This window comes from Liolophura sinensis, chromosome 5 (assembly GCF_032854445.1).
Source record: "Liolophura sinensis isolate JHLJ2023 chromosome 5, CUHK_Ljap_v2, whole genome shotgun sequence".
Lineage (NCBI taxonomy): Eukaryota > Metazoa > Mollusca > Polyplacophora > Chitonida > Chitonidae > Liolophura > Liolophura sinensis.
Window position 1 is genome coordinate 10922121 of NC_088299.1, and position 15356 is coordinate 10937476.

The 15356-nt window shown below is 39.6% G+C and overlaps 1 protein-coding gene across 1 annotated transcript in view; it reads left to right on the forward strand.

Annotated features, from left to right (window-relative positions):
* LOC135465452 (serine/threonine-protein kinase mTOR-like) overlaps positions 1-13975 on the forward strand; it is a 51156-nt gene extending 37181 nt beyond the window's left edge. The window contains exons 36-49 of the mRNA XM_064742692.1: positions 822-1004; positions 1858-1992; positions 2771-2945; positions 3501-3636; positions 3923-4070; positions 4549-4671; positions 5709-5791; positions 6554-6701; positions 9308-9443; positions 9883-9945; positions 11102-11173; positions 12760-12837; positions 13167-13284; positions 13825-13975. Of these exons, the coding sequence (XP_064598762.1) occupies positions 822-1004; positions 1858-1992; positions 2771-2945; positions 3501-3636; positions 3923-4070; positions 4549-4671; positions 5709-5791; positions 6554-6701; positions 9308-9443; positions 9883-9945; positions 11102-11173; positions 12760-12837; positions 13167-13284; positions 13825-13840 (1614 nt within the window). The 3' untranslated portion in view covers positions 13841-13975. The remainder of the gene's footprint in view (positions 1-821; positions 1005-1857; positions 1993-2770; positions 2946-3500; positions 3637-3922; positions 4071-4548; positions 4672-5708; positions 5792-6553; positions 6702-9307; positions 9444-9882; positions 9946-11101; positions 11174-12759; positions 12838-13166; positions 13285-13824) is intronic.
* The last annotated feature ends 1381 nt before the right edge of the window (positions 13976-15356 follow it).

Sequence of the window (15356 nt, forward strand, 5' to 3'; positions counted from 1 at the left end):
AAATAAATAAGTTGTTCTCTACATTAATAAAGAACCTGTATCCAGTATTACATGAATTATTCAGTTCAGTGACAGTTTGTCTTGATATTAGAAACTCATAATGGGGAGAAAAATAGAGCACTTGTGCTCAGTATGCTATAACTGTGTGAGGTGGTGTCTAGTGTCTTTCCAATTATGCAGCACCATGACTATGTTGGCATTGGTGCCAGTTTGCTACAATGTGCAACAGTGCAGTCAGCTAGGGACCTCAAACCCTAAGTAGATGATAAATAAGTACTGAGAAGAATAAGGTTGACCAGTAGGTCCCTCAGTTTCTTTGAGACAGCCTATTCTGATGAAATCAACACGGGAGAGATTGGAAAATTAGGAAAAAATTAAATTTTTAACTAAAGTGGGAAACTCTGATCTCAAAGCATGTCTAAATCTATACTGAGATGATTAATCATAACTTTTCAAGTTATAATAATAAAAAATAGCTCAACAGAATGTTAATTGTTTTGTTTTCATATTTAAAGGTATAGTATTAAAAACTACAGGGCCCCGGTTGTTTGAAAGTACATTAGCTAATACTGGTACTAAAAGCCATATTTTATACGTAAGATTTCAGTCAAGTTCAGAAGTCGATGCAGTTGTCCAAAGTAAAAGTACAGCAACAGCAGATTTAGTTCACGTATTTATATGCTGCTAAGGGATTACCTTTGGGCGAATTACCATCTTGATGACTTCATCTAATGTGAAATCTGGTATTTAGTCTCAAAACAGGTTTGAACATCAAGGCCCAGAATGTTTATTGGTGCGTGTTTCCTATCTTGACCATGTAGGTGAGCGAGGAGCTGATCCGTGTGGCAATTCTCTGGCATGAGCTTTGGCACGAGGGTCTAGAGGAGGCTTCTCGCCTGTATTTTGGGGAGCGCAATGTGAAGGGTATGTTTTCCACTCTGGAGCCTCTTCACGGCATGATCGAGAGAGGACCGCAGACTTTGAAGGAAACCTCTTTTAACCAGGTAAGACTGGTAATGTTGAAGAGAAATCTTTTAACCGCATTCCTAACAGTGTATGATTGACATAGTAGGCGGGGTTCTACCTGGCTCAGTTAGCTAAAGAGTCTCACCACAGTCGATGTATCCCAAACCAATGAGGTTGCAGGATTGAGTCCAGTTAATCGACTAAATGTTTTTGATTACACCAGGCACTCCAAGTTTCCTTGTTTACTCAGCTGATGTGGAGCTGAACAAATCTTGAGTACAGCATTAAACACTCACTGTGTAGATTTATTTATTTGGTGTTTTGCACCATACTCAAGAATATTTCACTTATACGACAGCGGCGGCATTAAGGTGGGGGGAAACCGCACAGAGTACAGGGGAAACCCATGACCATCTGCAGGGTGCTGGCAGACCCTCATTGTGGAGATAAATCTGCAAACAAGAAGTCTCACTTCTTAAGTAATAGAACAATTTTTGCATTTTTTTTTGCAAATTTTAGCTTTTTTGCATTTTGATAAGTATTATAAGTTTATTGATCCATACCAGGGGACATATTTGTCATCAGGCCATCCATAAAAAGATGCTCGTCCTGTAACCTGAACCTAACAGAAATAATTGTTCAGGAATAATATACATGTAAGTTAGCTGTGAAAAAAACTTTTTTTTTCAATAAAAATTTGCATTTAAATATGAACTGCACTTCTTGAAATGAAGAAATAAAAAACTTTTTGGAGGAAGATTTAGAAAAAATATTCAATAAAATATTTTTTGAGGGCTGATTTAGACATTAAGTGTACTTTACATGAAACAAACTTTCATACATAGAACTTCATGTACTGCCACAGTAAAAAGTTTAAACCTGATGTTATAGGCCTATGGAAGAGATTTGATAGAGGCTCAGGAATGGTGTAAGAAGTATCAGAAAACTGGGAATGTAAAGGACTTGACTCAAGCCTGGGACCTGTACTACCATGTGTTCAGGAGGATCTCAAAACAGTTACCTCAGGTAGGTCATACAGGGCTTTCCTTAGTAGTGTCAGAAATTCTAAAAGACAGGTAACGTCGAAGGGTGTAGGGCAGCAGCTTGAACAGTGACAGTCTTTGAGGTCTGATGTTTGCCAGAGGCCAAGTTTTGAAATTTACTGCACTATAAACTTTCACTATGAAGAGTATCTGATTGAATCAGATCTTATGGCATATATAGTAAATCAGCTATAATTTCATGGAATTTTTGCACTGACTTGCCACCATACTGTAAGAAAAAAAACTGGTGAAAAACTATGTGGCATTTTAGTTTATTTTACACTAAAATTTCTTATAACTTTCTTATAACACATGATTTTACAACAACTAGCCATTTCTCTGTACTGTTTCTTTAGCCCTTGAGGTGATAACCTGGTGAAAAAATTCGACAAAATTGCATGTAATATATTAAATTTCATATACAACATGAAAAGACCAATGAACTTAAAAAACATGTACAGTATTTTGTATAGACATTATTTTGTAGTGCCACTGATGAGTTTTACGTAATACACAAGTGGTGTAACTCCGAAAGAAGACTTCATTGAGACTCAATATTTCGGCATTATTGAGTCACATTGAAGTCTTTTTTCGGAGTTACGCTACTCGTGTATTATATATACACGTACAGGAATTTCTAGCTAGTCAAATTTCCTTTTTCAACTTTGAATATGAATGTGCTAAAAAAATTCATTATTAGTTATCATTATCATTATTTGTTAAATTTAAGTTAAATCATAGATCTTTAATCATTTTCTAAGCTGACATCACTGGAGCTGCAGTATGTGTCGCCTAAGCTACTGAGATGCCTGGACCTGGAGTTAGCAGTACCAGGCTCCTACGAGCCCAACCAGCCCATTGTCCGCATACACCATGTACAGAGCTCCTTACAGGTCATCACATCTAAACAGAGGCCACGCAAGCTCAGCATTTTTGGTAAGAAACACTACTTGTGTCATGATATTAAAAAATACCTTATATGCTGCCCGGTAAGAATCTACAATTCTGTGTGAAGTTTTTTTGCACTGTGTGCAGGAATGCTTATCTGTTGTAGCATTTAAAAGCATGTAAATGTGTGTTTGTTGTAAGAGGCAGAAATGCCCAGGAGTACCTGCTTCTGTGTTATTAGAGGCAGTAATGGCCAGGAGTAAATGTTTCTCTGTTGTAGCAGGCAGTAATGGCCAGGGATACATGCTTTGCTGTTGTAACAGGCTGTAATAGCCAGGGGTACATGCTTTTCTGTTGAAACAGGCAGTAATGGCCAAGAGTTAATGTTTCTCTGTTATAAAAGGCAGTAATGGCCAGGAGTTCATGTTTCTCTATTGTAACAGGTAGTAATGGCCAGGGGTACCTGTGTATCTGTTGTTACAGACAGTAATGGCCAGGAGTACATGCTTCTGTGTTGTAACAAGCAGTAATGGCCAGGAGTAAATGTTTCTCTGTTGTAACAGGCAGTAATGGCCAGGAGTTCATGTTTCTCTGTTGTAACAGGCAGTAACGGTCAAGAGTACATGTTCTTACTGAAGGGCCATGAAGATCTTCGGCAGGATGAGAGAGTCATGCAGCTGTTTGGTCTAGTCAATTCTCTGCTGCTCAACAATCCAGAAACCTTCAGGAAAAACTTGTCGTAAGTCTCGCTTGTCCTAGCCTAACATTAAACAGTGTAGCATATGGCCAGGAGACATTTTAATGCTAACAGTGCTAGCAATTGGCAGGGAAAGTTGTGAAAGAATCTGATAGTTGTTGAACAAGTGAGATATTAATGGATAATAAGAATGAAAAATTACTCATTGGTTTGTTTTGTGTTAAAAAATGAGAGAAGTAAAAATAAGTTTCGTTACTTAATTAAATTATGAAATCTGGTACTTCATTGTTTGATGTGTGCTAACCCAGCTGATGGTGTTGATGTTCAGTATCCAGAGGTACGCCGTGATTCCACTGTCCACCAACTCGGGGCTGATAGGCTGGGTTCCACACTGTGACACACTGCACTCTCTGATCAGAGACTACAGGGAGAAGAAGAAAATCCTTCTCAACATAGAACACAGACTCATGCTCAGGGTGACTATATGTATATCTGTATGCCTGACAAATTAAGTTTACAGAACTGAATCGCCTACTGTGGTGGTATGATGTGGTGAATTTGCAGAGTCATGTCCCTTTGTAGAGCTCTCCTACTAGCACAGGAACTACATACATGGAATATTGTAATTCTTCATAGTGTTTATTCAAGCATATTCTCAGGGCATTATATTGTGTAGACTGATAAAATTGTACTTTTTGTGAAGCCCTACAATTGGCCAACCCAGTGTATATTAGTGTTTAGTATCAAATTAAAAAGGTTCAGAAATCTGTCTGAGAGTTGGTCTTTCATATGCAAAAAGGTTGAAGAATTAGGGTGGTTCAGAATGGCCAATTTCAGATGTACATGTAGCCAGGGAATTGCCAGAATCCTTAAGGAAATGTTGTATATTTTGAGAGTACTGTGTGACTCCTTAAGGGGGTTTATTCTCATGACCCTTGTTTGTCTCCCCAACAGATGGCCCCTGAGTACGACCATCTGACCCTGATGCAGAAAGTAGAGGTGTTTGAGCACGCCCTGGAGCACACTCAGGGCGATGACCTGGCCAAAATCCTGTGGTACAAGAGTCCCAGCTCAGAGGTACTACTCTTGCACATGTATCTTTTGCATTAACCCTCCCTGGTGGGGCCTCCATGGTTCAGTTGGTTAGCATGCAAGCTCAGCGTAATGACCCAGTAGCCTCTCACCAATGTGGTTGCTGTGAGTTAAAGTCCAGCTCATGCTGGCTTCCTCTCCGGCCGTACTTGGGAAGGTCTGGCAGCAATGTGTGGATGGTCATGGGTTTCCCCCGGGCTGTGCCCGGTTTCTTCTCACCATAATTCTGGCCGCTTTCATATAAGAGAAATATTCTTGAGTATGGAGTAAAACACCAATCAAATAAATAAATAAATTAACCCTACCAGGCCTTGGGGGGAAGAAGTTTTACAATAGTGAAGTATTATTTGTCTGCTTTTAACTTTAGTTTTTTGTATTCTTTTGGTTGAAGGAAGTTGTTAGCATCTTAACCTAATGATACATGTATGTTTGCTATCACTTTTCATAGGGACGTGTATAAATATATGACAGATTGTTTCCATGTACATTGAAGGCAAACATATTTCAGTTTTATGTACATGTAAGCGTGCATCACTTTAAACAGTTACTGTAGTGAAATCACCCGGTCACACCCACTTTAAACAGTTACTGTAGTGAAATCACCCGGTCACACCCACTTTAAACAGTTACTGTAGTGAAATCACCCGGTCACACCCACTTTAAACAGTTACTGTAGTGAAATCACCCGGTCACACCCACTTCAAACAGTTACTGTAGTGAATTCACCTGGTCACACACCCACTTTAAACAGTTACTGTAGTGAATTCACCTGGTCACACCCACTTTAAACAGTTACTGTAGTGAATTCACCAGGTCACGCCCACTTTAAACAGTTACTGTAGTGAATTCACCTGGTCACACCTGTTATTTATATGGGTGGAGGAAAAAAATGGATTTGCCCAAAGTAATATACATGTACATGTACCTGGAGACAGACAAGATGAATTTTTCTCACCTTGCACATTTGTATTATAGATAAAGGTTTTATCAACTCCAGGTGTGTGCTTGTCTTGTTTGTGTAGGTCTGGTTTGACAGGAGGACTAACTACACACGCTCCCTGGCCGTCATGTCTATGGTGGGATACGTGCTTGGGCTGGGTGACAGGTACATCTTTCTTATCATCTTTTCTTTGAATCGTTGGACATAATAGATTGTGGTTTAATATGTGCTTTGGGAGAATTTTTCGGGGATTCACCTGCCTCCCTAGTGCTTTGGGCTTTACCGGCAGTAAGCAGTAAACTGTTGGGCAGTTTTGGGGGTGTTACATGAAGTGTTTGGTGATCACTTCCCTTCTACCAACATGGCAAATGCAATAGTCTTCATATGCAGGTGTCTCATGCTGGCTTCCTCCCACCATAATGCTGGTTGACGTCGTATAAATGAAATATTCTTGAGTGCGGCCTAAAACGCCGATCAAACAAATAAATAAATCATGTGCAGGTGAAAATCTGTTGTCACATGAGGTATACTTCTTCCAGCAGTCCGCTTTATTCCACACAGAAATTATCACTGGCATTTGACACTAACTGACCTGACGCCTATGTTTTCACCTGCAGAATGAGTTTAATAACATGATAGATGTAAATACAAATGTAAGTTATGACCGTCACAGCAGTTCCTTTGATGCTTTGATTTCTGGAACTGAGGTCTGACGTGAAGGCCAAGAGGTCACACAGGCTGATACAAACAAAATTTATTGTTGCCTAGAAATGATGATATACATCAAAGCATTAGACTGTAGTTAAATATTGTCTTTTGATCTGTATTCGTTTCTTTAAATAATACCCATTGCAGCTATGTGGGAATATTTTTCTTACCTGATGAACATTGACAACTATCTTACATGTATATGTATAATCTTCGCAGACATCCTTCCAACCTGATGCTGGACCGTATGAGTGGGAAGATCACGCACATTGACTTTGGGGACTGTTTTGAAGTGGCTATGACAAGAGAAAAGTTCCCTGAAAAGATTCCTTTCCGCCTTACTCGTATGCTCATCAATGCTATGGAGGTATGCATGCAACACTGCACTCTATACATTCACAACACTGTATCTATACATTCATTATGCTATGGAGCTTCTCACTGCTGTCATATGTGGGAAGGTCTGTCGGCTACCTGTGGATGGTCATGGGTTACCCCAGAGCTCTTCTCGGTTTCCTCCCACTATTCTGCTAACCGCCATCACATAAGTGAAATATGTAAAACACCAATCAAATGTTAAAATAAATTTATAAAATACTGCTCTTTTTGTTTAAACATTCATCAGTGCTGAGGAGGCCTGTTCTGTGTACTGCAGTCATCATCTAAACTTTCATCAGTGCAGTAGAGGTATAGCCTCAATACTGCACTCATCATGTAAATGCTTATAAGTGCTAAAGCGGTCTGGCCTCAATACTGCATTCCTCATGTAAACGTTTAGCAGAGCTAAAGAGGTATACCCTCAATACTGCACTCCTCATTTAAATGCTTATAAGTGCTAAAGCGGTCTGGCCTCAATACTGCATTCCTCATGTAAATGCTTATAAGTGCTAAAGAGGTCAGGCCTCAATACTGCATTCCTCATGTAAAAGTTTAGCAGAGCTAAATAGGTATAGCCTCAATACTGCACTCCTCATTTAAATGCTTATAAGTGCCAAAGAGGTCTGGCCTCAATACTGCATTCCTCATGTAAAAGTTTAGCAGAGCTAAATAGGTATAGCCTCAATACTGCACTCCCCATTTAAATGCTCATAAGTGCTAAAGAGGTATGCTCTCAATGCACAGATCATTTAAGCTTTCATCAGTACTACGGAAGTAAAAATATATGCTCTCAATTCTGCACTTGTCATCTAAAATTCTGTTATTTAGCATATTGAAAAGAGTAAAATTAAGATACAGCATAAGCATACGATTATGCCAAATTATGACACATTTGTTAAAAAGAAAGAAAACATGGAAAAAGAAAATTAAACAAAGTAAATGTCAGAAGATGACAGTTGAAAAGAGAATCTGAAATTCTCCTTTCCTTTGTCTCTAGTGAAGTCAGATTCCTTTATTCTTATTGACCATTTCAGCAATATTGCCTGCCAGTGTGACAGAAACTTTGTTCCACTTCTATTTTTAATTTTGGAAGAAATTTTATGACATATGCATGGGGCTCTTAAAAACTTTTTTTAGGACTTTGTCCTTTCCAATACTCCTGTATTAAGACTGATAAACCTGTTAAGACCTGTATTCCAGTTGCTGTATGTGACAGGTATTGTGACATGTAAGAGATTTTCCTTTCTCTCACATTGTCTATCAGATTTTTAATGTATCTCTCTTTTTCTCTGCCTGACTTATCATGCCACTGTATAAAGCCTGACTTGTCATGCCACCGTATGAAGCCTGACTTGTCATGTCACTGTATAAAGCCTAACTTGTCATTCCACTGTATAAAGCCTGACTTGTTATGCCACTGTATAAAGCCTAACTTGTAATGCCACTGTATAAAGCCTGACTTGTCAGGCCACTGTATAAAGCCTGACTTGTCATGTCACTGTATAAAGCCTAACTTGTCATGCCACTGTATAAAGCCTGAGTTGTTATGTCACTATATAAAGCTTGACTTGTCATGTCACTGTATAAAGCCTGACTTGTCATGTCACTGTATAAAGCCTGACTTGTCATGTCACTGTATAAAGCCTGACTTGTCATGCCACTGTATAAAGCCTGGCTTGTCATGCCACTGTATAAAGCCTGACTTGTCATGCCACTGTATAAAGCCTGGCTTGTCATGCCACTGTATAAAGCCTGGCTTGTCATGCCACTGTATAAAGCCTGGCTTGTCATGTCACTGTATAAAGCCTGACTTGTCATGTCACTGTATAAAGCCTGACTTGTCACGCCACTGTATAAAGCCTGACTTGTCATGTCACTGTATAAAGCCTGACTTGTCACGCCACTGTATAAAGCCTGACTTGTCATGTCACTGTATAAAGCCTGGCTTGTCACGCCACTGTATAAAGCCTGACTTGTCACGCCACTGTATAAAGCTTGACTTGTCACGTCACTGTATAAAGCCTGGCTTGTCACGCCACTGTATAAAGCCTGACTTGTCACGCCACTGTATAAAGCCTGACTTGTCACGCCACTCTATAAAGCCTGACTTGACACGTCACTGTATAAAGCCTGACTTGTCACGCCACTGTATAAAGCCTGGCTTGTCATGCCACTGTATAAAGCCTGACTTGTCATGCCACTGTATAAAGCCTGACTTGTCATGCCACTGTATAAAGCCTGACTTGTCATGCTACTGTATAAAGCCTGGCTTGTCATGCCACTGTATAAAGCCTGACTTGTCATGCCACTGTATAAAGCCTGACTTGCCAGGCCACTGTATAAAGCCTGGCTTGTCACGCCATTGTATAAAGCCTGGCTTTAGATGTCATTTAATTTACTTAGTTATTAAGTATTAAAGCCCTGAACTACCATAACAACATATATATATGTTGTAGAGATTAAGAGATATGAAGTGCGCTCAGGGCTACTTAACTCTAAATACACTTCATAAAACTGTCCCAGGTTTCCCAGCTGGCCATTTTAGCTTCAGTGTACAAAGCCTGCTAACCCTGGACCTGTGTTTTTTCTCCCCAGGTGACAGGCATTGACGGGAACTACACGATGACCTGTGAGAGTGTGATGGAGGTCTTAAGGGAACACAAGGACAGCTTGATGGCCGTACTGGAAGCATTTGTCTATGACCCCTTACTCAATTGGAGGCTCATGGACAGTAAGTTTTCACCTATAGGTCCATGTCATTTATACTTCCATGGGGCAGATTACATGTAAATGTAACATAGCCATGGAATCAAGGTAGCAAATGGAGTGGTATTAAATCATAGCAATATACTTTATGTCTGGCTTGATTTTATGAAGATTACATTTCCATGTCCATATATGTTGCACTCCAGAGCAAGTACATTGTACCTGGCCAAGGGTTGCTGTTTACTCTGGTTTTCTCAACCCCTAAAACTAACCCTTTCCTACATGAGAAAAATTCTCATTGAGAAAAAAGTGCAGCTGCACTGAACATCATTCAGATAACTAAATATATAAATATTTATCACAGATTATTTATGGAGTTATCAGGGTTCTACATTGTATATTCATATGATAAAATCTGTAACTTACTGCCAGAAGTCGGTAAATTCTGTCCTTTTCTGTTTTAGCCACGACAAAGACAAAGCCAAAGGGAAGATCAGACTCATATTCTGGGGGCAGTCAAGAGCAGGGTAGGTAACTCTGGGCATAAGGATGTCAAATATTGGCAGGGGCCTCCTTGGCTCAGTCGGTTAGCGCGCTAGCGCAGCGTAATGACCCAGGAGCCTCTCACCAATGCGGTCGCTGTGAGTTCAAGTCCAGCTCATGCTGGCTTCCTCTCCGGCCGTACGTGGGAAGGTTTGTCAGCAACGTGCGGATGGTCGTGGGTTTCCCCTGGGCTGTGCCCAGTTTTCACCCACCATAATGTTGGCCGTCGTATAAGTGAAATATTCTTGAGTATGGCGTAAAACACCAATCAAATAAATAAATAAATCAAATATTGGCTTTGAATTAACTTAATATAACCCAAACAAAATAAATAAAATAATCTAGTACAATGATCCAGAGGTGTTCACCATTAAAAATCAAGAAACTTCTGCGGATCACATTATCGTGTCAGCATGCTGTAAACTAACAATACTGCAAATAAAGTGTTTTTTTAGTGAGGCAGCTCTGGCAATGTTAATCGCATTGGAATTCTCGTGCAACAAGACGATGAAATTGTAGAAAAAATGTTATGAAAATTAACGTTATGTTGAACTATTTGCAGAAAAGGCTCTCAAAATATGGAGTAGCTTACAGATTACAGCTTACAGATTACAGCTTACAGATTACAGTTGATTTCATGTGCCAATTCTAAAGAGACCTACCAGCCTGTTAATATATTGATGGAGGTGTGACCCAAACCTTGATATACCTTTAACCTTGAACACAGCAATACTACAATGAAGTGCAATCATACACTTCTGTGTACTGTATATAAGATCATCGTTAAAACAAGGTCGCTGTGAGTTCAAGTCCAGCTCATGCTGACATCCTCTCCAGCAGTACATGGGAAGATCTTTCAGCAACCTGCAAATGGTCGTGGGTTTCTCCCGGGCTCTGCACAGTTTTCTCCCACCATAATGCTGGCCGCCGTTGTATTAGTGAAATATTCTTGAGTATGGCGTAAAACACCAAATCAAAAAAAAAAAAAAAACAGCCGCAGCTTAAAAAAGGGGTCTGATAGGATATTGACACCTCCACCTTTCCATATTTTAAAACTGTCTTGACTTACTTACATTAGCTTGCCATTACTGTAAGATTTAATATTATTACTTGACGTTTGTTTTTTATACTATGTTGCAGATATCCTGGAGACAGGGGACATGACACAGACAAGTCACAAGAAGACAAATGCCCATGGGGAAGGGTCACCAGGTCAGATTACACTTATTCTCTGATTCACATATTCTCTCTGTATCAAGTCTGTAAGTCTCTATTACCCCGTTCACACGGGCAATAGTTACAACTGGCTTTGATTTATACCAGTTCGCATTAGATCTGGATTCAATTTTGGTTGTGGTGAATGGGGTGTAATAGATGGTCCAGTCATTATTTATGGATACTGTTCAGACATGGTCCATGGATATTGTCCAGCATGGTCCATGGATACTGTGCAAGCATGGGTCATGGATACTGTGCAAGCATAGGTCATGGATACTGTGCAAGCATGGGTCATGGATACTGTCCGAGCATGGACCATATCATCTGTTTATATCCCTGCTGAATCACTGACCGGCTAGTATGTGATGTATTCTGTGTGTTTGTGACTGTAGTAGATCATTACTAGGCAAGCGGATGACATATTTTGTGTGTTTATGACTGTAGTGAATCATTACTAGGCAAGGGGATGACATATTCTGTGTGTTTTTGACTGTAGTGAATCATTACTAGGCAAGCGGATGACATATTCTGTGTGTTGATGACTGTAGTGAATCATTACTAGGCAAATGGATGACATATTCTGTGTTTTTATGACTGTACTGAATCATTACTAGGCAAGTGGATGACATATTCTGTGTTTTTATGACTAGTGAATCATTACTAGGCAAGTGGATGACATATTCTGTGTGTTGATGACTGTAGTGAATCATTACTAGGCAAGCGGATGACATATTCTGTGTGCTTGTGACTATACTGAATCATTACTAGGCAAATGGATGACATATTCTGTGTTTTTATGACTAGTGAATCATTACTAGGCAAGTGGATGACATATTCTGTGTGTTGATGACTGTACTGAATCATTACTAGGCAAGTGGATGACATATTCTGTGTTTTTATGACTGTAGTGAATCATTACTAGGCAAGTGGATGACATATTCTGTGTGTTGATGACTGTACTGAATCATTACTAGGCAAGCGGATGACATATTCTGTGTTTTTATGACTGTACTGAATCATTACTAGGCAAGCGGATGACATATTCTGTGTGTTTATGACTGTAGTGAATCATTACTAGGCAAATGGATGACATATTCTGTGTGTTTATGACTGTAGTGAATCATTACTAGGCAAATGGATGACATATTCTGTGTTTTTATGACTAGTGAATCATTACTAGGCAAGTGGATGACATATTCTGTGTTTTTATGACTGTAGTGAATCATTACTAGGGAAGTGGATGACATATTCTGTGTGTTGATGACTGTAGTGAATCATTACTAGGCAAGTGGATGACATATTCTGTGTGTTTATGACTGTACTGAATCATTACTAGGCAAATGGATGACATATTCTGTGTTTTTATGACTATAGTGAATCATTACTAGGCAAATGGATGACATATTCTGTGTTTTTATGACTTTGGTGAATCATTACTAGGCAAGTGGATGACATATTCTGTGTGTTGGTGACTGTAGTGAATCATTACTAGGCAAATGGATGACATATTCTGTGTTTTTATGACTAGTGAATCATTACTAGGCAAGCAGATGATGTATACTGTGTGTTTGTTCTGACAGAGGGCGACAGTGTACCCACAGAAGCCTTGAACAAGAAAGCCATTTCCATAGTGCACCGAGTGAGAGACAAACTGACAGGTAAGGTTGTCACACAGACAGTTCAGATATCTCTGTATATTGCAGGGAACAGGCCGTGGTCTGTTGGTTGGAGGCATTGGCCTTTGAGTTTAGGTACGAGTTCAAACCCAGCTTTGGACATGGATTCTGGACTTTTTTATTCCTTAGCCATATTTTACGTCTGAAAATTATCAAATAAGTGTTTATAAGTATAGCATTACACACGACTGAAATAAATAAATAAATCAACATGTTCAGTGCACCAGAAGAACATTAATCTAATGGATCAAATATGGTTTTTTTTACGATGTATGACACACCGATTGTGTGAGTTGTGTTGATTTCTCCAGGGCGTGATTTCCCATCGACTGACCCCAGTGCGGAACCCATTGACGTCCCAGATCAGGTGGAACTGCTCATCAAACAGGCTACGTCCCATGAGAACCTCTGCCAGTGTTACATAGGCTGGTCAGTATTGACACTCTCTTACTACGTAATATTGATTTCATATGTCTCATTGTTCAAAGAACTCACTGCTCAACATTTAGTTGATTTATTTCATTGTTCTTTAAAAACACTGGTTAGCCTACAACTGTATTAACTATTTGGAACATATTTTATTTATTTATTTATTTTAATATAGTTTCTAAAAATGAACAGAAATAAAAATATCCTCAATAGAAGTTAAAAGCAGATAAAAATTTTTGATAATGGAAAAGAGAATGACATGCTAAACTATGAGTGTCTGGGATATGTATTTCCTGACAAAAAGGTAGCTATTAGCTCAACTGTTCACGTCAACCAATTTCGTGATATACCATTATCAACTCAACTGATTACCTATATAACCAGTTTTTTCGTACAAACCCATCAGGAGAGACAACTCCAGTTTTGCCAGAATTATAAGTGAAACTGAAAGCTTTGTCAGTTTAAAAATGCATATGTTGGTTCTTTCATTTTAAGCTGGGTGAATCCTGTAAATAAATGCCTCTTCTGTTCTTGTTACAGGTGCCCATTCTGGTAGTGTTGTACAGTGCAGTGAATCAGGCCAGGTGATAGTGGTACAGGGAAACACATCTGTGTTTGAGGGACAGCTGGGGACTGGGTACAAGTTCATGTACATAATGGACTCACATACTAGATTATCTAGAGTTGGAGAGTGAAGTTTTTTTTTTTGTGGGGAGCGGGGTGGGCAGGGGAGGAGGGCTTAGGGACAGAGAACAAGACAGATATAGAGGTAGGGTTTGATCAGTTTGACTACTACGGGAAGTAATCAAGGTTCATATTTGGCCATCAAAACTCCGGAAATTCAAATGAACTTTTCTAGGCCTTGAAGAAAGTATTTTTTTTGTTGTTGTTGTTGTTGTTGGGCCTGGGAAGGTCTTGAAGTTGAAATCCGGTTTGGCACATGTACAGTGGCTGATCTATAATGTACATGTAGTGAGTGGACATCCGCGGATTACTTGAGGCACTTGTGTGTACATGTAGCAAGTTGACATCCCCGGATTACTTGAGGCACTTGTGTGTACATGTAGCGAGTTGACATCCCCGGATTACTTGAGACACTTGTGTGTACATGTAGCGAGTTGAGATCCCTGAATTACATGAGGCACTTGTGTGTACATGTAGCGAGTTGACATCCCCGGATTACTTGAGACACTTGTGTGTACATGTAGCGAGTTGAGATCCCTGAATTACATGAGGCACTTGTGTGTAGATGTATCAAGTTGAGATCCCCGGATTACTTGAGGCACTTGTGTGTACATGTAGCAAGTTGAGATCCCCGGATTACTTGAGGCACTTGTGTGTACGTGTATCGAGTTGAGATCCCCAAATTACATGAGGCACTTGTGTGTACATGTATCGAGTTGAGATCCCCGGATGACTGGAGGCACTTGTGTATACATGTAGCAAGTTGAGATCCCCGGATTACTTGAGACACTTGTGTGTACATGTAGCGAGTTGAGATCCCTGAATTACATGAGGCACTTGTGTGTAGATGTATTAAGTTGAGATCCCCGGATTACTTGAGGAGCTTGTGTGTACATGTAGCGAGTTGAGATCCCTGGATTACTTGGGGCACTTGTGTGTACATGTAGCAAGTTGACATCCCCGGATTACTTGAGGCACTTGTGTGTACATGTAGCGAGTTGAGATCCCTGGATTACTTGGGGCACTTGTGTGTACATGTAGCGAGTTGAGATCCCTGGATTACTTGAGGCACTTGTGTGTACATGTGAAAGTTCAGCTAATAAAGCCATTTTTTTTTTTGCTCTGAGTTTTTATAACTTAAACTGAAAATGTATTCCAGATAGCCTGTAAAATGTGGTTTTTGTTTTTGCGTGAGGATAAAGCTTGGAAATTTGAATCCTTTAAAATGTACGATCCCCGACTCTTAATGTATGCTAATGTAATGGATGAGATAGAATAATTTGTTGAATAGTTCATTATGAAACTTGTATGATGTCCCATGTACATAATGGTTATGTATATAATAGTGTATTTGTGAGAGGAAACAGGCTGTTTGTTTCGAGATTTCA